A 24,495-nucleotide genomic window follows, 5' to 3' on the forward strand; every position below is an offset into this window, starting at 1 on the left:
AGTCACACAGTGAAGATCCTTGTGTTGTGGCAACTTTTTAAAAATCTGCACAGCCAATCAGATTTACATGGCCAATCAGAAACCTAGCTGGGCAAAAACTACACCTGATCCCTCCCACATTCTATAGACAATTGGTGAGTGCTAGGAAAGATGTCTACAGGTGCCCACAGGCACAATGTTTTGGGCAACTCTATGGTCCTTATGGTCCCCTGGGTTAGGATAATCACTTGGTCCTTGTAGGCAACATTTACAAGAATATATATTGTTTGTCAGCTTGCTGAAATTTATATCAGCATTAAAAGGTCATGGATTTTTTTCTCAGTAACTTCTGTCTTGATTTTTAGCTTTAATATTTTATGTACTTCTCACATTCTAAAACATGAATATCACAGTTTCTAATCAAAACACTCTTTGAAAACCTAGCAAAACAGTTTCTTTTTATCCTCATCTTTAAAGTAATTCCATTCCAGGAGGAAGACATAAAAATGGCAACATTCAAAGTCTGATCTACGTTAAGATCATTAAACTTATTGTTGAGAATTTTAACTTGGATGCCTGAGGTCCTGCTAGCTGAATTTAAAATTCCAAACTGTGCAGTTCAATAATTAAATTTCTTCAGCTAAATGTGTTGAGCTTTGTATCAATGTATGCAGTTTTTTATCCTTTATCCTATCTGGGGGTTTGCTGTAGAATTTAGACAAAACAGTTTTGGAAGAATAGTTCTTACCCTGCATTGCACAGTATAGTCACAGGCTGGTCACAGCAATGAAGACACTTCCCTGTATGTGAGGTGCTCCCAGAATGAATGTTCCCAGACCTCAGGCTACATGTCACCCACTCCTGTGGAGACAGTTCCATCACACTGAGCTGAATGGAAAGAATGAAACATAAGGCCTGATCAATACATAGTGCATCATGATTATGAGGTTGTGAAGTGATGAGGTGATAGAATGGACAGTACCACTTCAGAATGTGAAGTAGGGTGGAATAGATTCTTCTAATTATTATAGGGTTGCCAGGTCTTACTTTGGGGGTGGGCAGGGATGTTGTGCAATGTCCCCGGTTCAATGTAGGATTGCCAAGTTCAATTCAAGAAATATCTGGGGACTTTGGGGGTGGAGCCAAGAGACTTTGAGAGTGGCCAGAAGACATTGGGGGTGGAGCCAGGAGCAAGGTTGTGACAAGCATAATAGAACTCCAAAAAGAATTCTGACCATCACATTTAAAATGATTGCACACCTTTAAAATGCCTTCCTTCTATTGGGAATAATGGATAGGGGCACCTTCTTTTGGGGCTTATAGAATTGGGCCCCTTGGTCCAATCTTTTTGAAACTTGGTGGGTGTTTTGAATAGAGGCACCGGATACTACCCTACAAATTTTGTGCCTCTACCTCAAAAAACAGCCCCCTTAGAGCCTCAGATACCCGCAGATTAATTCATCATTATGCCCTATGGGAATCTGTCTCCCTGGGGAATAATGGAGTGCCCAGCAGGCATTTCCCTCCCTGCTTTCTGATGACCCTGAGAGGGGGAGGGCCTCCAAACCTGGGGATCCTATGCCCCCACCTGTGGATTAGCAAACCAAATGGGATGAACACAGTAAAGTTGGGAAGCAGAGGAGACCCATGTTCTGCAAAAAAGTCAATTTGTGAAATTTGCAAGACTTACAGCACAATCCGGAGAGGGGGGGTGGAGAGTCTTTTGGGAGCAGACGAGCACTATGTGGATGCAGGAAAGGTGTGCGCTGATGTGTGACTGGCGCTGCCGCAGTTGAGGGGAGGTACGTGGACAGGGGGCCACCCGAGCGCTGCTCCGCCCGAGGGCAGCAGCGCCTGAGGGCTGTGCCCGAGCGCGGGTGGAAGTGAGATGGAACGCGGTGTTCAGGCAGAGGAGCGGGTGGAGTTGGGGGCGTGGCCAGGCTTAGGCCGCTTCCTGAGCAGTTTGGCCTGTGACATGCCCCCCCCAGAGGCGCAACGTCACGCTGGCAAAAATAGTGGCGTGTCCCATAGGCACGCATTGAAACCAAAAACAAAGGTTGCCTCGTGCCTCGACCTGGCGAGCCCCCTCCCTGGCACCCAATCACACCCCCCCCCCTAGAAATACTTCCGCTCTGCCTCCCACAACTCAGTTGTTAGGGACAGGTTCATGTGGCGGGAAGCTCTGTCGGCAAGTTCCCGGCCATACAGATTTAGAGTGAGGAACAGGCAGGCACGTTGGTGACGGGTTTTGCACCGCGAGGTTGCTTTGACAGTATCTTTGACTTGCGAGGGGGAGAGAGAGGTCTCTCCCTTGGGGCTAACTGCTCTTGTTTCCAGGTCTCCACAGATTCTGGGCTCCTGGAGGCTCTGTATGTGAGGACTGTCGCCCATGGCTGGGTAAGTTCCACTGTCCCCCCCCCCCCCCCGCCTCCCACTCCCCTCGCTCTCAACCGCTTGGTGTGCGAGCGTCTCTGGCACTTGAACCAGGCAGTGGGCTCCATTCCCTTTGTCTGCCCTCTGCCGCATTTCCAACCCCTGGAAGGGCAGGGTGTGTGTGTGTGTGGTAGCTGCCCTGATGCGAGGAGGTGGGTCAGAGACTGTCCCTTTAAGAGAGCGCCTGGCTGAAATGCAGTCTGCTCTTCCAGCCACAGCCCCTGCAGGTGCTCTTGATCTCTGTCTCTGTTTTGCAGATGGGACTCCAACACAGAGGCTTCCACATGTGTCGCTCCACCGCCTCCCCACTCCCTCAGCTGTTTCTGCCCACCGCTCTGAAGGGAGGCCTGCCCACGGCGAGATTGCCCAGTGCACACCAGGGAGACTGTTGCACTCTGTTCCGGAAAAATAAAGTCTGAGCTGTGCCTTCTGTTGTCTCTCCTGCTTGTCATCTGCTGCACGTTCCCTGGGCAACACCCCCCCCCCCCATCAGTGGCCTCTCCAAGGGAATGCCTGGGAAGGTGGGCAGACTTAATTTTTTTGGGGAGAACGGTTTATGAGCCGCCATGCTGCCCCCCACATGACTGAACAGGGGAGGGGAGTGCCGCCCCTTAGCCTGCCCGGGCTGACAGCCTTCTCAACCCCACAGGGCTGTTGTGCGCAGGGCACTAAGAGGGGGCTGATGAAGTGAACTCAGAGTTCTGTGGCTGATGCACTCACACTCTGAGTTCTGCGGCCCCCAGGGGAGATGTTCCGTGCACATGGCAGGGGGCGTCAGGGCAGCAGAGAGGGTCTCTGGGTGGGGGGGTGTCTGCTGCTGGGCTGCTTACTCCCAGACACACATTTCAGGCGCTGTCTATGACAGCGAACTCCTGCACTTGGTACTTCCTGCTTGTCTGCCTGCCATTGGCAGAGTCTCTGACAGCGGGAGGGTGTGAGGGGATTGACAACTTCTCTGTGGTCTTGTGTGGGCCTGTCTCGCCCCCACCCCCGCCTCACCACCAAGTCAGGCTTCTCGTGCACGCGTGCCCAGCCTCACGCCTGTTCCCTCCCCATGTTGGTGGGATGTCTCGCCTTTGCCTTCGATGGTCTGCCCATCATTGGCTCCATTCTTTGTTTGGGGCGGGTTGGGGATGGCTGTCAGCCTCTCTGGGGCCGCCTCTGCCCATCCCTGACTGTCATTAGCTGTGGAACATGCGCCAGGACTGGCCAATGGGGGGGGTGGGCTGGCCCTCCTCTCTGGCTGCCTCTGCCTCCCTTGTGTGCCTATGCAACCGTCTCCCTCACGGCAAGCTACGCCTCTCCCCTCCCCATGGCCAGCCGCCACTTATGTCTGGATCGGGCTGCCCGCTGTAGTTGCTCAGTACAAAGAATTTTTTAAAGACTCACTATTAAAGGAATATCTCATACTATTTTATAACATATAATGTATATCTCCAACATTATAAATCAAAATTACAATAAAGCATTTGCCATTTTCCATCATGAAAGAGTCTATGTAAAGACTCCAAGGAGCGCAAAGTCCTAGTAAGTGCACTTTGACCTCTCTTGATGGATGACGATGTTATCTGCGATGTCAAAAGCAGTACATTGAAGACTCAACACATGCGGCAATTTCTTTATAATGAAGTGTAAATGATAACACCTTTCCTAGGTTTAAAAAGCCGTGTTTCGGTTGTAGATCTTCGTCTTGATCAATTCACTTCATATTATCTGTAACCAATGCTCACAACAATATACATGCGACTAGTCAGTTTCTTTATCTGGCATTAGTGGTTCTCAAGAATGCCCCTGTATAAATCAATGGTGTGGTCTCATTTGGAATACTGTGTACAATTCTGGTCACCGCACCTCAAAAAGGATATTATAGCACTGGAAAAAGTGCAGAAAAGGGCAACTAGAATGATTAAAGGTTTGGAAGACTTTCCCTATGAAGAAAGGTTAAAACACTTGGGGCTCTTTAGCTTGGAGAAACGTCGACTGCGGGGTGACGATAGAAGTTTACAAGAATATGCAAGAGATGGAGAAAGTAGAGAAAGAAGTACTTTTCTCCCTTTCTCACAATACAAGAACTCGTGGGCATTCAATGAAATTGCTGAGCAGTAGGGTTAAAATGGATAAAAGAAAGTACTTCTTCACCCAAAGGGTGATACCATGTGTTGGAATGGATGGGCCATTGGCCTGATCTGACATGGCTTCTCTTATGTTCTTATGATTATTTAACGTTATTTTCCACATTTTTTTTTAATATTCCCACCTGGGGATTGGCAACCCTAGTTCAATGACATCACCTGGAAGTGACATCATCACACTGTGGACCTTGTGCTAGGGATGCTCTGGTATTCGGGCAAGCTCTATGAGGTTTTTTGGCCTCAAAACCATATAGTGTGCCCAAATACCAGAGTGTCACTTTGCAACACCCCCAGCACAGTGATGTCACTTCTGGATGACACCATTGCATCAGGGACATTGCACAGTGATTTTCCTGTTTGGGGGTGGGGCTTCCCCCATCAGCCAGCTGAAAACTGGGCATTTCCCTTGCGCTGCCAGAGGAATGGCAACATTAAATTATTCCCTATAGGTGGAAAATTAGCATAGCACATTCAAGGCCAGGATAGTACATGCAAAACCTTTTACTCTTCATATGCTATTTTTAAATAATAATAATAATAATAATAATAATAAGTTTTATTTATACCCCGCCCTCCCCGCCGGGGCAGGCTCAGGGCGGCTTACAATCTATCATGATGTAGTATCATGATATGACAATACAGGTAAAATCAATACACAATATAAATACAAATATAAATACAGATACAGATACAAATATAAATTAATGTTAAAAAGCTAAAAACTATATGGTATGACATTTTATACTGCGGAGTGTTAAGAATGTGTTCATTTTAGGCTAGGATCTGGGATACTCAAGTTCAAATCTCTGTTCTGCTATGGAAGCTTGTTTGGTGACCTTGGGTATGGCAAGGATAAAATGGAGGAAAGGAAAACTATGTTAGTTGTTTAGGGTCCCCTTAGGGGAGGAAGATGAAGGTATAAATGAAGTAAATAAATAAACACTCAAAAGGCTGGATAGAAATGTTTTTATAAAATAAATAGTTCAAGAGGAAAGGATTAATTTATTTCTCTCACTGGGCCATGGCCCTGCTCTGTAGCTGCAATCTACCTTTAAAGAAACACTGGACAGTCCATTCTCAGATCTCTGAGCATCATGTTTAATTTGTCCTTAAGAATTTGCTTTTTTGAGAGAGAGAAACCCTCGGATAATTATGTAAATGCTGCTAACAGGGTTTTTTTCCTGGGGGAATGCAGTGAAATAGAGTTCCAGAACCTCTTTGTGGAAACAGAATTATTTAGAAATGTTTGAAAGTTCATGGGGGCACCTGTGTTCTTCTCCTTCATTTCCCTCTTGAGAGTTACAGCACCTCTTTTTACATTAAAAAAAAGTCCTGACTACTAGCATTCTGTGCTTCCAAATATTAAAAATAAAAATTGATCAAACTCTGATATGTTTCCAAACTAGTTGAGAGTTAGGTTCTTGAAGTGGGAAAAGGTGAGATGCTTTTTAAAACATACATTTGGAAAATTAGTCTTATATTTTTTAAGCAAATGGGTTTGGGGTTTTTTTTATGTAGTTGCTTTCTAAGATTGAATATTTTTAGTTCTTACCAGCTAGCCAAGAATGTTACTCTCTGCTGGACTGAATGATTTAGTAGCTATTTAAGTGGGAGGCTCCATATAAGTTAGATGATTTTTCCCTGTTTTTACATTAGGAGAAAGGATAATAAAATAAACTCCTGATAAGATCTCTCCATTAGTACAGTTTGTTTTAGTCTTATATGGAACAGAGAAATTGTCCTATCTGAAGTTCATAAATCTGTTGCAAGCAGTATTCCCTTAGCATCTGCAGTGTCAAATGTTTGTGAGGTTCAGTTTTTGATGCTAAACAAATAGGCTTTTGAGGACAGGTAAAATATCTTTTGGGGAAAATCTACCATAGGAATCTTCCATGTTTTATCACACCTCTTTGTTGCTGTAATATTCTTCTACTTTGCCATCATGTTTAGGGCTTTTTTTTCAAAGTATTATTCCAGCCAGTCAGGGATCATGTAGTGAGCATAATATCATTATGTGATATGGCCAATAGATTTGTATATTTGATGGTATCACTGGAGGCAGATTAAACCTTCTATTGGATTTGTCATGATTTGGAGAGAAGAGGCAATGCATCTGAATGCACAGTGCCATTCACATTCTGCTAGCTAGATAGATACGTATGATGGAATGACAGGAGTAGGGTTGCCAGGTCCCCCGCTGGCCACTGGCAGGGGAAGGGAGGATAGGGTTGCCAGCTCCAGGTTGGGAAACTCCTGGAGATTTGGGAATGGAGCCTGGGGAGGGAAGGAACCTCAGTAGGGTACTACTATGCCATGGAGTCCACCCTCCAAAGGTTCCATTTTCTCCAGGAGAACTGATCTCTGTAGTCTAGAGATGAGCTGTAATTCCAAGGGATCTCCAGATTCCATCTGGAGTCTGGTATCCTTAGAGGGGACACAGTATTGTTCTGGCTGACTCAGCAGTAGAGTTGTGTTCCCTCTTTCTGACACCTCTTTCTGTTTGTGAACTATTCTGGTCCCTTTTGCAAAGGGGTATAGAAAAATGCAAAAATGGAATGGTGCATTGTGCAATGTTGTGTTCATGAAATGTGACCCAGTTTAGCTAACTGCCAGTCTTTACTGCAATTCATTTTTCTGAGATTTACTGAGACTCATTTCTAGGGATGGGCCACTGTGGCAGAATGTGCCTGCTCAGGCCTGCAGGCCCTATTCCGCCTTGCCCTCCTAGATTTTTCTCAAAACCTGGACAGACTTTTCTTCCATTCTTGAATAGCTCACCACTCCTACTTGACCTTTTGTAAGGAATCATCCACTGGGAGGGTCAGGACCCCCAGCTTTCCTTCTAAGTTCTGAGGTCTTGCAAACAGTTTACTGCCTTACACACTCCTGAAGGAATAGCGATTTGCTAACTGCTTGTCTTCTCCCGGTACTCCTTCTAAAATAGCATGTCCAAGACAGTGGAGGTTTATGTGGTACAGAGAACCACTCCAAGCATCAAAAGTTATAAAGTATTTATTGAAAAGAAAATGTACACAAGCATACTTTTAGCACAACACCAGACTGAGCAAGGGGTACAAAAGAAATAAGTAAAATGCAAATCCTCTGTCCCTCTCTCTATACATGCTCTATCAGAAGTTAAAATATATGGCAAGTCTTTAGCCTAGGAGTTCTATATTTCTACAGAGTTTCCGATATCCTGATGCTGCCTTCAGCTGTCCAGGCCAACCACATAGTCAGTGGCTGCCTCCTCAACTGAGAATCCTAACTCCTCTCATGGCCTGAGTCAGCACCCAAGAAAAAGAGACCTCCTTCCTGCTGCAAGAACTTTTTATCACCTCTTTTTCCCATACCTTGATAGGGTTGCCAGGTCCAACTCAAGAAATGTCTGTGGACTTTGGAGGTAGATCCAGGAGACTCTGGGGGTGAATCCACGAGCAAGGGTCTGACAAGCACAACTGAAGGAAGTTCTGGCAATAACATAAAAAGGGACCACAAGCCTTTTAAATGCCTTCCCTCTTGTCAGGTACCTGACAAGGATTTGTCTCTAACTTGTGGTTCAGAAACTATCTACTGATTTTCTTAATAGTATTGTCATTGCTGATGAAGAGTCAATTATCCAAAGTATACTCATATATCCATAACTGTATTGTTTTAGGTGTTCCTACATGTATCCATGCACATATATTCACAACTATACTAACCCATGTATTACAATACTAGTAGTCACTAACCTTCATATATATTCATTATATTATTTTAAGATTTATGTGAATAGTATTGGTAACATAGGAGTCCACAGTAGAGGGTAAGCCACTGTACAAACCAAGGCCTCATCTAGTCTCCCTGGTAACAGAAGATAGGTACCAACAGAAGATATCTGCAAGTTGGAATGTGACCTTGGAGAAGAATAGCACCGGAGTCTGGGAACGAATTCAAAGACTTTTGAGTGGAAGAAGTTCAGGCAGGAGAAATGATGGGCCGTTAACCTATAATCTATATTTGGACTGTAATTTTCATTTTATGCCAGTCTGGCAAGACCAGTAGTAGTATAAGTAGTAGAAGAAGAAGATATTGGATTTATATCCTGCCCTGCACTCTGAATCTCAGAGTGGTCACAATCTCCTCTCCCCCCCCACAAAAGACACCCTGTGAGGTGAGTGGGGCTGAGAGAGCTCTTACAGCAGCTGCCCTTTAAAGGACAACTCCTAGGGGAGCTATGGCTGACCCAAGGCCACTCCAGCAGCTGTAAGTGGAGAATCAAAGCTGGTTCTCCCAGATTACACTCGGCGCATTTGACCACTACACCAAACTGGCTTTCTCTCAAACTGGCAAGTAGTTTTGCATGCACATGCTACAAGTGTTTGGTACCTGATTCTTCATTAAAAGCATCTTTTGCATTTACTCAAGAAGTCTTGTGATAGATTCTGGGCAAAACCTTACACCTCCATTTGGAAATAATGAAGGATAGGGGCACCTTCTTTTGGGGCTCATAGAATTGGACTCCCCCCCAGTCCAATCTTTTTGAAACTTAAGGGGTGTTTTGAGGAGAGGCACCAGATGTTATGCTGAAAACGTGGTGCCTCCACCTCAAAAAACAGCCCCCCCAGAGCCCCAGATACCCATAGATGAATTCTCCATTATACCCTATGAAAATCAGTCTCCATAGGATATAATGGGGTGCCTAGCAGACATTTCCCTCCCTGCTAGGGTTGCCAAGTTCCTCTGCTGTTGCAGTGGGGGACTGTTCTGTCTCATGAACTTTGCACACATGGCACAATGATGTCACCCGGAAGTAATGTAATCACGCTGGGGACATCGTGCCAGGGATGCTCTAGGACTCATGATAAAACTCTATGCTACCATTGAGCTTTACGGCGATTCCTGGAGCATCATGCCAGGAACACTCTAGGATTTACGATAAAACTCTATGGCATCATAGAGTTTTACTGCGATTCCTAGAGCATCCCTGGTGCGATGATGTCACTTCCAGGTGATGTCATCATGCAGGGCATATCACAGCAACGGGCTCTTTGGGGGTATGGATCCCCCCCAGTGGCCTACTCCCTGCCAGCGGGTTGGAGCCCTCCAGAGCGGGGATCCCCCGCCCCCGGTGGGAGCTTGGCAGCCCTACTCTCCCTCCCTGCTTTCTGATAACCTTGAAGCAGGGGAGGGCTTCCAAACTGGGGGATCCCCTGCCCCCAATTGGGGATTGGCAACCTTACACCCTGACCAGGCCACACCAGGTCAAAGAGGCTTTTCCTGGAGATCTCCAGGTCATTTCCTTCCTGGAGTCCCTCTAGCATTTCATTCCTACAAAAATCTCTATTCCCTGCTTGGGGAAAGGAGAAGAGTTTGATCCACTCATCTCTCCTGCTAGATCGATTAGCATTTGTATGGAAGTGAGCTGAGGTACATTTGGGAAACAACTGAACAGACTTCCCCCTCCTGCTTGTTCTCTGCCCAGAAAGAGGGGGAGAGACTTTTAAAATGCAACATGGAGGTTTGGGGCACCCTCTTTGGGGGGCTATAACTTGGACCCCATGAATCCAATCTTCATCAAACTTGGAGGGAAGGTAGAGGAGAATCAGCCAGAGATCCTCTGCGAGTTTGGTGTCTGTACCATACCAGGGGGCATTCTACTGCCACACAAACATCATGAACTGAACCAGTTCATAAGGCAGCTAAAACTTTGTGACAATCCATGGTTTGCAAACAGGCACACTGCAATCCAAACGGCATTGTCCCAGTTCATGCCCTTCCCTATTCATTTCTCTCTAGCTTACATTTATTTTCTATTAATTCATTAAATGATCTTTTCTGAATCTGCCTCTTCTTCACAAAATCCTCTAAACAGCTATTCCTTCCATAGTTTTTTGTCATTTGTGAAACATTTTCAGTGTACTTTATTAGCACATTATGCAGTGCAATAATTGACTACCAGTAGAAATAAGGCTATGGCTGTTGCTGACAGAATTCAATAAATAAAAGCAGTCCCAAGGAAACCAATAATTTCTCCTTGCCAAATATTGACCTTGTTTAATTTAAAGCTTCCTTTACAAAAACAAAGACAATTGTATCTCTGCCTAGCTTCCAGTGAAGTTTGGCTTCAGTACTTCTTGCCAATTGAAGTGCTGCTTCCCAGATTTCCTTTCAAAGAAAGAACTCTGTAGCACCCCAGAAACTAGCCATTTTGATGTAGTGATGAGAGCAAGTTTGGTGTAGTGGCTAAGTGCGCAGACTGGGAGAACCGGGTTTGATTCCCCACTCCTCAACTTGCAGCTGCTGGAATGGCCTTGGGTCAGCCATAGCTCTTGCAAGAGTTGCCCTTGAAAGGGCAGTTTCTGCTAGAGTTCTCTCAGCCCCACCCACCTCACAGGGTGTCTGTTAAGGGGGAAGAAGATAAAGGAGTTTGTAAGCAGCTCTGAGACTCTGATTCAGAGAGAAGGGCAGGGTATAAATCTAGGGTCTTCTAGCTGGTTTACATACAATCCTAAGAACACTTTCCTGGGAGTAAGCCCCATTTAATAAACTTCAGTAGGATCTTGAGTAGACCTGCTTAGGATTTTTGACAAAATTGTAGGGTTTCATCAAATGCATAGCATAGGTGCTCCATGGGTTTGTTAACATTTGTGCTTGTGAAATCTCATGCTAGCATGTAAAGCTAGCAAAGTTGGTATGATCCCAAAATAATTGCCATACTGTCTGTGGCTTTAAGAAAGAAATGCTGTCTGTGGCCATTTCTAGGCAACCACAACAGTACTGCTAGCCTTCAAGCCTTGGTTTTTGTCAGTAAAAGGCAGCTGGAGGGTCAGGGTCCTTAATGGAGGGCTCATCAGGGCCAGACCTGGCAGCAGCCACAGGGTGACTTGCTACCAGGGTGGGGGTTTTTTACAGTCACAGCTGGCTTGGTGTTGGGGGTGTGGCCTAATGTGCAAATAAGTTTCCCCTGGGCTTTTTCTACAAAAAAAAAAAAAAGCCCTGCTTGCTATCATGCAGCTTACATGATTTACCCACTACTGGCTGTTTGCTAATTCCAAACATCAGCCATCACATGAAAGCCAATGTTGTGTACTGATTAGAGGTTCAGACTAGGATTTGGGAGACCCTGGTTTGAATCACCACACTGCTGTGGAAGTTCACTAGGTAACCTTGGGCCAATCATGTTTTCTCAATCTAATTCACCCCCACAAATTGGTATAAAGATAAAATGGAAGAGGGGAGGATGATATAAATTGCTTTTGTTCCCTCTTAGGGAGAAAGGCAGATTATAAATGAAGTAAATTAGGAAGGAAGAAGGGAAAGAGGAAGGTATAGTTTCTGGGAGAAGGGAAGGAAGAAATAGTGTGGGGAGGGGGATACATGGGGAAATGAGTCATCCCCTTTCCTCGCATAGGACCTTGCTGTTTCCCCACTGTTTCACTGGGCACATCCTGGAGGCTGACAGCACAGAACTATAGGTTTATCTGGTAGAGGCTGCCAGGGAAAAGGAAAGCTGAAAACAGGGGGCAGATAAAGGTAGGTTAATTGATGAGTAGCAGGGAAGGAAGGAAGCAGGAAAAGAGGACAAGATATGAGGGCTTTCAGGGAAGATAAAGGGGAACAGTGGGGGAGGGGAAATATGATGCCCTTGTAAGTCCTTCTGGTTCTCACACTTGTCAATATAACTAATTCTTAACATGATCAAATTAGTGGATACTTAAAATCCAGAGAATGGAACACACAAGATAGATCTTTCTACAAACCTGAGAAAAGACCCAGGTTTGAAAGAATGGATGAATGCATAAAATAAATAAATCTGGAATCTTAAAAAAATGGAGGGTTAAAGTTCCCCGAAGTAATACGAACAGCATGTTTAGTATTAAGAAACAAATGTCGTCTATGGCAGTTATAAGGAAACTGAAGATGAGAAAGGAGATAACGGTGGCTTGGCTGATGGGTGTGAAGGAGAGAAGAAGGAGGCAGGAGACTGGCAGTGAGGGGCTATTGAGACTTTCAGGGAAGGGGAAAAGGAAATAGTTCTAGTGGGGAAAGTGTAATCGCCACTCAAGTCCTTGCGGGTCTCCTGCTTGAATTATTATAAAATGAAATCTTCCAAATTTTACTAGCTCCTACTTGTAATACTGTCAACTATCAGTGCAAAAATTGTAACTGTTTGCAACGAGTGATAACAATCTTTCCTGGGGTAGATCCAAGTAGTCAGCCATGTTGGTCTGAAGTAGTAGAACAAAATAGGAGTCAAGTTGCACCTTTAAGACAACTTGGTTTTAAGTTGGTCTTAAAGGTGCAACTTTACTCCTATTTTGTTCTAATTCCTGCGGTTTTTCTTTGTTTAGATTTTGTCATGTTTACAAGCTAAAAGGAAATAATTTGCTTTTAATATCTAAGCATTTTTTCTTCTGTGATCACTTCTTTGTGTTTAAAAATAGCTGTTGATATACAATATATCATTTGTCAGTTATAACTATTTTTTTCTGGAAATACTAGTTAAATTATAAATAAGCTTGCAGTGGTGAAGTAGACTTCTCCTACATAAAATGTCATCGTATATAAAATCTGCCTTTCTACAAGATTATAAGCAAACAGGAATTCTCTATTGCTTATCAGTTTGGCTCACTAGTTGCAATCTGCACTATCATCTTTTTGACAAACTGTCTATATGCAAATAGTTTGGGGAAAAGACAATTTGCATGCAGGATCACATATTACTGCTTTCCCACAGTTCTGCTGTGTCAGTCACTTCTGTTGCATCCCTATCTGCTGTTTGCCACATTTTCAAGTACACAAAAAAACCCCACTTCACAGTTAGTGACACACTTTTGCAAGGCATTTCCCATGTGCTGAGGGAAGGCTGAAACCCCTTTTCCAAAGGTCAGTCACTATCTAAACTGGGCACTACACACAAGAGAATTGAGGAGGATATGAAGACAATTTGTAGGCATTCCAAGGAGAAATGAAAACAAAGCCATGAAAGGGAGACAAAATTTAAAAGAAGCACCACTTACCTACTGAATCAACAACAAAGAAGACGGTCCCAAGAAGAAGAGTTTCTGCACTCGAAACAATATTAGACTGGTCTTGGATATTGTCGGACTTGTATCACAGCTCTGTATTTTTGCTATAGGACATTGATCCATCATACATTAGGAGCAGCATGTGCTTTCAGTTCCGGAGGGATTTTGTGTTGTATAAATATGCTTGTTTATATTATGTTTGGTTATCACTGTAAGCACTGTGTTTGTTGTTAGTAAATACTGGATAAGTAGGAACAAAAAGGATTATTGTTTAATTTTTGTTACACGGAGAGGCTTTGTGGTTTTTCCAGTCTTATGGAATAGCATTTTATTATGTTAAAAAGTGATACCCACTATGACTTTTTCTCTACAACTATTACATTTCAAAGTGTCTATGGTAGTCCGATAGGATATATTCAGATGTCTCTTTCAGCCAGCATTAAGCTGATGTGTAAGAACCCAGCTTTTTGCCTTGCATTTGTATCTTGTGTGTGCCTTGTTCATTCCCCTCCCCAACAGTGGAAAATCATAGTTCAAAAGTAACTCCAGTTCTCAATAATGTATAAATGCAGATATGTGAGTAGGGTTGCCAATCCCCCGGTGGGGACAGGGGATCCCCCGGTTTGGAGACCCTCCCCCCGCTTCAGGGTCATCAGAAAGCGGGGGAGGGGAGGGAAATGTCTGCTGGGAACTCTGTTATTCCCTATGGAGATTTATTCCCATAGAAAATCATGGAGAATTGATCCGTGGGTATCTGGGGCTCTAGAGGGGCTGTTTTTTGGGTTAGATGCACCAAAATTTCAATATAGCATCTAGTGCCTCTCCCCAAAATACCCGCCAAGTTTCAAAAAGTTTGGACAAGGGGGTCCAATTCTATGAGCTCCAAAAGAAGGTGCCCCTATCCTTCATTGTTTCCTATGGAAGGAAGGAATTGAAAAGGTGTGCCGTCCCTTTAAATGTGATGGCCAGAACTCCCTTTGGAGTTCAATGATGCTTGTCACAGCCTTGATCTTGGCTCCACCCCAACGTGTCCTGGCTCCACCCCCAAAGTCTCCTGGCTCCACCCCCAAAGTTCCCAGATATTTCTTGAATTGGACTTGACAACCCTATATGTGAGTTAACCTGAGTCAGTTCCCCTCACTAACTGGAATTCAAATCCAGAATTAAATCCTGCTTTAGAATCCCACTTTGGGAGGTGGGGACTAACTCCAGTTCATCTGGATGCCTGTATTGGTATGCAATAGATTAGTGGAATTAGTTTCTACCTGGGATTTTCCAAGTGAGATAGGGAAAGGGAGGAAGACAGTGGATTTGCAAGACCAACTACAAGCCAGGTTCATGTTTATGTTAGTCTAATGTTGCTTAAATGAGACATTGATTGCAGCCTGTATGTTGTGTGAGAGGTACTCACTTATGTGAAATGGTCATTAATCTTATCTGTATGCCTTTAATGTAGGAGTATTGAGGACAAAGTCTGCAGTTAACCCATTTTCTGTTACAGTCATCTTTATCAAACAGTGATATCATCTTTGTGAAGCTGCATGCTCCATGGGAAGTGCTTGGAAAATATGCTGAACTTATGAATGTAAGAATGCCTTTCAGGTAGGTGCAGTTATTTTGTTTGTTTGCTTCTTATTTCCATCATTAAAAAAAACTAATCTAAAATTGAAAGTGAAATGCATATGGTTACTAATTCTTTTTAGTGACCTGCAATTTTTATTCAGTTTTAAATTAAGGTGGTCTGTGGCAGTGTTGCCATTTTCATGGGGTGTTCTGTCCATAGGCCCTTTAACCCCTTCACTGCTGGAGCCCCCTGCATACTGGTGCCCTGCTGTTTTTTAAATGGACAATACTTTGAAAACAATGGAAGGTCGAGAAGATCCAGGTACGTACGGCAGCACAGAAGGTGCATGTCTGTTGGACGTATCTGGCATATTCGACACCAGTAGCCTGCCAGTTTGTATGGTGCATTGCTAGAAGCAAAGAACACCTAATCATTTGCACATATATTAGAATTTAGACCTTTCAGACTAAAGAAGCTTATCGTTGCAAAGTAACATTTTTTTAAAAAGATCAGTTAAAATGTTGTATAGCATTAATGGCCAAATTAGTACCAAAAGATCATCACAGCTATTTTGACATATTTGACTGTATGTAAATGTTTCTGAAGTCAAATATGATTTGCATGAATTAATTTTAATACCTAAAAAACTAACATCTGCTTTATATAACAATACTAACAGTTCAAATAAATGGGAGACCAGCATTCTCCCCTCCCCCTGAAGCTATCATACTTTTGTCATATCATGAGAATACAAGACTCACTGGAATAGGTAATATTTCAGGAAAGTTGAAGGCAGTAGGAAGAGAAGATGTTCTATGAGTTGGATTCATTCAATAAAGGAAGTTATGACCTTTAGTTTGCACAATGTGAGCAAGGCTGTTGGTAACAGGACATTTTGGAGATCATTAATTCATAGGGTTGCCATAAATCAGAAGCACATAACACACACACACACACACACTATTTCCAGTTTCCTTTCACTGAAAGCCCCCATAGCCCCTTCCTTTTCCCAGCTTCCTCCTCTCCTTCCCACCCACCAGCCAACCATCTTCAGCTTTCCTTCTCCCTGGCAGCTTGGAAAATTCTGGCAGAGGTATGTGGTGCCAAGCCCAGTTGTGCAGTGCCAGCTTCAGGGTCATCAGAAAACAGGGGGGGAGGAAAATGTCTGCTGGGCACTCCATTATTCCCTATGGAGACCAATTCCCATAGGGTATAATGGAGAATTACTCCACAGGTATTTGGGGCTTGAGGGGGGCTGTTTTTGAGGTAGAGGCACAAAATTTTCAGCATAGCATCCGATTCCTCTCCTCAAAACACCCTCCAAGTTTCAAAAGGATTGGACCAAGGTGAGGCATAGCTCACTTTCCCCTGTATCCCCTTCACCACACTATTTCCTCTTTCTCTCTTCCTGGCAGCTCCCATATGCTCTCTCCTTTCCCTTCTACCTCTCCTTCCCACCCTCAACCAATGTATCTTTTATCTGTCCCATCTTTAGAGGAATGTATTATTAATTTTTATTATTATTTATTTATTTCCTTTATTTCCCACTTTTCTCCACAATGGGGACTCAAAGTGTCTTAAATCATACTTCCCTCCTCCATTTTATCCTAACAACAACCCTGGGAGGTAGGTTAGGCTAAAAGTGTGTGAATGGTACAAGGTCACTCAGTGAGCGTCCCCAGCAGAGTGTGGATTTCATAGAATCAAAGAGTTGGAAGGGACCTCCAGGGGCATCTAGTCCAACCCCCTGAACAATGCAGGAAACCCACAAATACCTACCCCAAATTCACAGGATCTTCATCGCTATCAGATGGCCATCTAGCCTCTGTTTAAAAACCTCCAAGGAAGGAGAGCCCACCATCTCCCTAGGAAGCCTGTTCCACTGAGGAATCGCTCTAACGGTCAGGAAGTTCTTCCTAATGTTGAGCCGGAAACTCTTCTGATTTAATTTCAACCCATTGGTTCTGGTCCTACCTTCCAGGACCACAGAAAACAATTGCACACCATCCTCTATATGACAGCCCTTCAAGTACTTGAAGACGGTGATCATATCACTTTTCAGCCTCTTCCTCTCCAGGCTAAACATCCCCAGCTCCTTCAACCTTTCCTCATAGGACTTGGTCTCCAGACCTCTCACCATCTTCGTTGCCCTCCTCTGGATCTGTTCCAGCTTGTCTATATCCTTCTTAAAATGTGGTGCTGAAAACTGAACACAATACTCCAGCTGAGGTCTTACCAGAGCAGAGTAAAGTGATACCATCACTTCACGTGATCTGGAAACTATACTTCTGTTGATATAGCCCAAAATTGCATTTGCCTTTTTAGCCACCTCATCACACTGCTGACTCATGTTCAGCGTATGATCCACTAAGACCTCTAGATTCTTTTCGCACATACTACTGCTAAGACAAGTCTCTCCCATCCTATAACTATGCATGGGATTTGTCCTACCGAATTGCAAAACTTTACATTTATCCATGTTAAAATTTATTTTAACCCAGTTTTAACCCAGTTTTCCAGCCTGTCAAGGTCATCCTGTATCCTGTTTCTGTCTTCTACTATATTTGCAACCCCTCCCAATTTAGTATCATCTGCACATTTAATAAGCATTCCCTCTATTCCTTCATCCAAATCATTTATAAAGATGTTGAACAAAACAGGTCCCAGGACAGATCCTTGAGGCATTTCACAGGTCCCAGGACAGATCCTTGAGGCATTTCACTTGTCACTCCTCTCCAAGATGATGAGGAACCATTCACAAGCACTCTTTGGATACGATCTGCCAACCAGTTACAGATCCACTTAACGGTAACAGGATCCAAACCACATTTTACCAACTTGTCAACAAGGATAGTATGTGGAACCTTATCAAAAGCCTTACTGAAATCAAAATAAACAACATCTACAGCATTCCCCTGATCCAGCAAGGTAGTCACTTTCTTCAAAAAAGAGATCAAGTTAGTTTGACATGACTTGTTCTTGAGAAACCCATGCTGGCTCTTAGTAATCACATCCATTCTTTCTAAATGTTCCAGGACCGACTGTTTGATGATTTGTTCTAAAACTTTTCCAAGTATAGACGTCAAGCTGACAGGTCGGTAGTTACCCGGATCCTCTTTTTTCCCCTTCTTGAAGATAGGGAAACATTCGCCCACCTCCGATTTTCCAGCACCTCTCCTGTTCTCCAAGAATTCTCAAAAATAATAGCCAGAGGCTCACAAATTACATCCACAAGCTCTTTTAGAACTCTTGGATGAAGTTCATCTGGCCCTGAGGACTTAGTTTCATTTAAAGAAACTAGGTGGTTATGTACTACCCCTATGCTGATCCTAGGTTGGAACTTCATACCCTACTTATATGTTCTGTTTTCACCATGTTGAGCACCGTTTCCCTCAGAAGAGAAGACTGAGGAAAAGTAGGAATTGAGCAGTTCCGCCCTCTCTGCATTACCCATTACAATTTCACTTTCCTGCCCTCGCAGTGGGCCTACCATGTCTTTGCTCTTTTTCTTACTCTGAACATAAGAAAAGAATCCTTTTTTGTTGTTTGTAGCATCTTTGGCCAGCCTAAGCTCATACTGAGCTTTAGCTTTCCTAACTTTTTCTCTACAAGCACTGGTGATTTGTTTATATTCATCCTTGGTTATAAGGCCCTCATTCCAATTCCTAAAGGAGCCTTTTTTATTTCTCAAGTCTTTAGAGAGCTGTTTATGGAGCCAACTCGGCTTCTTTAGGCTTTTTCCATTTTTTCTTCTCATAGGAATCGTCTGTGATTGCACTTTCAGTATTTTGCTTTTAAGAAACTCCCACCCCTCCTGAACCATCTTCTTCCTAAGTATTTCTGACCATGGGATTTTTCCCAGCATAGTTCTAAGTTTATCAAAGTTTGACTTTCTGAAGTCCAACCTGTAAGTCTGACTACGTATAGCTTTTCCCTTTCCTAAGACTGTAAATTCCAAAATCACATGGTCACTACTGCCCAGGGTGCCCACTATTTCCACTTCTTCAATCAATTCTTCCTTGTTGGTGAGAATCAAATCCAAGATAGCAGATCCCCTTGTTTCCTTCCTCACTTTCTGGAAAAGGAAGTTGTCAGCAAGACAAGTCAGGAATCTATTTGACTTTTCATTTTTAGCAGAGTTGGACTTCCAATAGATGTCTGGGTAACTGAAATCTCCCATGATCACTGTATCCCTTCTCTTGGAAAACTTTGCAATCTGTTGTAGGAGTATCTCATCCAAGTCCTCTGCCTGGCTTGGTGGTCTAAAGCAGATCCCCACAATACTATCACTGTTTTTTCTTACTCCTTTTATTTTTACCCAGAGACTCTCAACTGAGCTGCCATGTTCAGATTCACATATTTCCTCACAAGTATATACCTCCTGCACATATACTGCTACGCCTCCACCCTTTCTCATTTGCCTTTCCCTTTTAAATAAGTTGTACTCCTGAATCCTACTATTCCAGTGAGTGTCATCCCACCAAGTTTCAGTAAGACCTATTATGTCATAGTCTCCTTCCCGTATTAGGACTTCCAGTTTCTCCTGTTTGTTTCCCATACTCTGTGCATTAGTGTAGAGACATCGGAAACCACGTTTTGTGCATCTCAAGGGTTTAGTTTCCGTACAAACCTGCAAGTTCACATTACCTAGCATATGCACCACTCTCTGCAAATCTTTAATGTTCTTACCCCCAGTTTCTGGCATCATACGAGGCTTTTAATTATTGTCTCGCTCCCCCATGCAATTTAGTTTAAAGCCTTCCTTATTAGGTTAGCAAGGTTTTTCGATAGAAGACCACCATCTTGAAAGCATAAGCCATGGTCCAGAAATCCAAAACTTTCCTGACGACACCATCGATGTAGCCAATTGTTTGTTTGAAGTATTCTTCTTTCTCGTCCTAAGCCACGACCTTCAACAGGAAGAATTGACGAGAACACAACCTGTGCGCCCAGCTCCTTCACCTTCTGACCCAGAGCCACATAGTCTTTTCTAATACGTTCAGGGCTATGAGGGGCAGTATCGTTCGTTCTCATGTGGATCAGCAAGAAAGGATAGTAATCCATGGGCCTGATAAGTCTTCCAGTCCTTCCTGTCACATGCTGGATGGGTGCACCCAGCAGACAGCAGACCTCTCGGGATAACAAGTCGGCATACTTTGGGCTCCACCCCTCTGAGCATGGAGTCTCCGATCACCACCACCTTCCTCTTCCTATATCGGGGAGCAGAAGCTCCAGGCTTCTTATCTACAGGTTCCTGAGAAACTTTCTTCAAGCTTCATGGAAGCTGGGGAAGTAGCCCTAGTTCCAATGGTTCAGAATCAGTTACTGTGGGGAGATCCTGGAACCTGATTTGAACCCAGGTCTTCCAGATCCTAGTCTGAAACTAACCATTACACTATGTTGGCTTTCATGGGGTGGCTGCTGTTAAACAGTAGCAAGTAGCCAGGCCTAGATAAGTCATGGAAGTTGCATGGTAGCAAGTCATGTGATTGCTAGTTGGCCTAGCCCCATGAGTCCTTCCTCAGAGGACAAAACAGCCCTGGAAAGGGCATTGCTCACTCCCCCTGCCTTTTACTGACATAAATCCAAGATCTGAATCGCTGATACAAAGCACTTCATGTTGAGAATACGCTAATAGAGTTATAAACCGCCTTGCTAGACACAAGTTAGAAAGATCAAATATATTCAGTATGGATAGATTTTCCAGTTAAGGCATGCTCTAAGATGTTTTCTGTATCCATACCTTAACTCTAAAATTCAGAGAAAAACAACATGATCTGGAGTTAAAGCTGAATATTCATAAGAACATAAGAAGAGCCCTGCTGCATCAGGATAATTATCCATCTAGTCCAGAGCCAGCATTCTATCTCGCACATAGCCAACCATTTCTCTGAATGGCCAACAACAGGGCATATAGAGACTGAGATCTTCCCCTGATATTGTCTCCTGGCACTGGCATCTGAGGCTTAGTGCCTCTGAATGTGGAGGTTCCCCTCGGTCACCTTGGTCAGTAGCCACCAATAGACCTATCTTCCATGAATCCATCCAATCCCCTCTTAAAGCTGTTTATTCCTGTGGTCATCACTACATTCTCTGGCAGCAAATTCCACATTTTAATCACTCTCTGTGTGAAGCAGTATATCCTTTTGTCTGTCCTTAACCTACTGCATATCAGCTTAACCGGTTGCCCTTGAGTTCTAGTATTTTGGGAGAGGGAGAAAAAATCCTCTTTGTCAACTCTCTCCAACCCATGCATAATTATATAAACCTCTATCACGCCCCCCTTTAGTTGTCTCTTTTCTAAACTGAAAAGTCCTAGACTCTTTAGCCTTTCCTCATAGGTGAGGGGCTCCAACTCCCTAATCAGCTTGGTTGCTCTCCTCTGTACTTTTTCCAGCTTTGCAATGTCCTTTTTGAGGTACAGAGACCAGAACTGTACACATTGTTCGAAAGGAGGCTACACCATAGATCCATACAGGGGCAATGACAATATCAACTTGTTTATTCTCAATCCCTTTCCTAATAATCTGTAACATATTGTTTGCCTTTTTTACCGCTGCAGCACACTGAGTTGCAACTTCCTTTGAGCTATCTACTACAACCCCAAGATCTTTTCCCCTCTCAGTCTCAGCAAGTTCATACCCCATTAGCCTATACTTGAAGCTGGGATTTTTTTAATCCCAGCGTGCATCACTTTACACTTACCAACATACTTGAAGCTGGGGTTTTTTTGTCCCAGTGTGCATCACCTTACACTTACCAACATACTTGAAGCTGGGATTTTTTTGTCCCAGTATGCATCACTTTACAGTTACCAGAATGGAACTTCATTTATCACATTGGTGCCCACTCCCCCAGTTTGTGGAGGTCCTCTTGGAGCTCTTCACAGTCAGCCTTTGTTTTCACCACCCTGAATAATGTTGTACCATCTGCAAACTTGGCCACTACACTATTCAAACCTAGTTCTAGATCATTTATTAATAAATTAAATACTTTCGGCCCCAATAACAATCCTTGTGGAACCCCACTGCTTACTTCCCTCCATTGTGAGAACTGGCTATATATTTCTGCTCTTTGCTTCCTATATTGTTGTTGTTGTTAACCATTCAGTTATGTTCAGCTCTTATACTGTTTCTTCCAGTTGTTCCATGCTCAGGCTGGTGTTGACTTTATATAGTGTCTAGCCACCATATTCTTTGGTGGCCTGGTTGCCTTTTGCCACTAACCAGTCCAAGCATAATTTCTTCCACATGGCATAAGTCAGTCACAGTTTTCTGATTTTTCCTTCCGATGGCATGTCTGGTTTTATGAGCTCCAATACTTGCTTGTTTGTCACCTTTGCTGTCCAATGAATGCTCAGGAGTCTTCTCCAGCTCAAATGTTGATTTTCCTCCTGTCTTGCTTCTTCATGGTCTGAACTGATTGTGGTGGAATTTCAGCAACAAGGGGGGGGGGGGTGGAAAGCCCCACCAAGTCGCAACTGACTTCTGGGGCTACAAGACCTTCAATTCAGATTTCTTCCTGTCGGAGAGCAAGCCAAGACTGCCCAAGCACAGCTTCCACCCTCGCTCAGGTGGCCAGCAAGACCAGACCAGAAAACCCCTGCAGGCGAACATCACCTCTCCACTGATCCCAAGCCCCAGACTGCAGCCGGGACCTCCACCTGTGTGCGCCAGCCTACCCTACCCTGCCCTGTCTGGCAGAGAAAGCCTGCAATGGAGCCATCCTCTCCCTACCCCCGCCGCTGTACTTGAGGGCCAGAACTGCCTCTTCTTGCAGGCACCCTCTAGCCCAACATCAGCCCTGTTGTTTCTGCTTTTGGGGGGTCAGAGATTTCTTCCAGCCCCTAAGGAAGCAGAAGCAACACGGAGTTTAACTTTCAGTCCTGGGCGCTGAAAGTGCCCTGTTGTTTCTGCTTGCTGAGGGGTCAGAGATTTCTTCCAGCCCCTAAGCAATCAGAAGCAAGGTGGAGCTTAACTTTCAGGCCTAGGTGTTGAAAGTGCACCGTTGTTTCTGCTTGCTGAGGGGTCAGAGATTTCTTCCAGCCCCTAAGGAAGCAGAAGCAACAGGGAGCTTAACTTTCAGTCCTGGGCGCTGAAAGTGCCCCATTGTTTCTGCTTGCTGAGGGGTCAGAGATTTCTTCCAGCCCCTAAGGAAGCAGAAGCAACAGGGAGCTTAACTTTCAGTCCTGGGCGCTGAAAGTGCCCCATTGTTTCTGCTTGCTGAGGGGTCAGAGATTTCTTCTAGTCCCTAAGGAAGCAGAAGCAACACGGAGCTTAACTTTCAGTCCTGGGTGCTGAAAGTGCCCTGTTGTTTTTACTTGCTGAGGGGTCAGAGAATTCTTCCGGCCCCTAAGCAAGCAGAAGCAATGGTGTATGATGACGGCAGAATGGGAAAGGATGCAGCGGAGGCACTGGAGGCTGGTTAGGGGGCCCAAGTCAGGGGGCCCTGCCTAGCAGTCAGGGGGGCGTCCCCCCACAGGCCCCCTCGTAGCTATGGGCCTGGCAGACTTTGTCCCTTTATATGTCTAACAATTGTATCTTTGATTACAGTTTCTACTACTTTATCCGGGACAGACATTAGGCTGACTGGCTGGGTAATTTCCTGGTTTCCCTCTGGATCCCTTTTAAAAAATTGGTGTTACATTTGCTACTCTCTAGTCTTCTGGTACAGTAGTTGAATTTAGTGATAGATTACATATATATGAATCACCTATCTCACATCTGAATTCCTTAAGAACTCTCAGGTGCATGCCATCAGGATCTGGAGACTTATGGTGTTTTGTTTTGTTTTTTAAATTCCCCAGTAGGTCTAGAACTTCATCTCTGTTTACCTCAATTTGGCTCAGTTCTTCAGTCTTAAGGTTTTTAGGAACCTGCTCCTCAAAATCTGTTTTTGCTTGCTTCATTATTGACTTACAATGTTTTTGCCAAAGCCTGTGGTCTCTCCTGTTCAATTCATTGGGGCAGACCTTCCACTTTTAATATAAGCTTCCTTACTTTTTATAGCTTCCTTGACTTGTGTTAACCACACAGACCTTCTTTTAGACTTGGCAGTGCCTTTCTCAATCTGTAGAATGCATATGATTTGGGCTTCAATTAGCGTGGTTTTAAATAGCTTCTAGCATCCTCTAGGTATTTCACTCTGTTGTATTTCCCCTTCAGCTTCCCTTTTATTATTTCTCTTATTTTTGTAAGGTTCCCTCTTTTGAAATCAAACATTACCATTTTGGACCTTAAGGGAAACTTCCCATTGACATGAATGATGAACTTAATAGCATTATGGCCACTGTTCCCAATTGATGTAACAACCTCTACATCTCTCACCAGAACTTGAGACTCACTTAGAACCAAGTTCAAGATCATGTGCACAACCA

The 24,495-nt window shown here is 44.0% G+C and overlaps 1 protein-coding gene across 6 annotated transcripts in view; it reads left to right on the forward strand.

Annotated features, from left to right (window-relative positions):
- ANO4 (anoctamin 4) overlaps window positions 1-24,495 on the forward strand; it is a 288,919-nt gene that overhangs the window by 185,658 nt on the left and 78,766 nt on the right. For 4 of the 6 annotated variants that reach the window (XM_060245247.1, XM_060245249.1, XM_060245245.1 and 1 more), the window contains 2 exons: window positions 15,057-15,157; window positions 15,339-15,440. In XM_060245247.1, the coding sequence (XP_060101230.1) occupies window positions 15,057-15,157; window positions 15,339-15,440 (203 nt within the window). The remainder of the gene's footprint in view (window positions 1-15,056; window positions 15,158-15,338; window positions 15,441-24,495) is intronic. The other 2 variants (XM_060245248.1, XM_060245251.1) reach the window with 1 other exon arrangement.

Source organism: Heteronotia binoei, chromosome 8 (assembly GCF_032191835.1).
Source record: "Heteronotia binoei isolate CCM8104 ecotype False Entrance Well chromosome 8, APGP_CSIRO_Hbin_v1, whole genome shotgun sequence".
Lineage (NCBI taxonomy): Eukaryota > Metazoa > Chordata > Lepidosauria > Squamata > Gekkonidae > Heteronotia > Heteronotia binoei.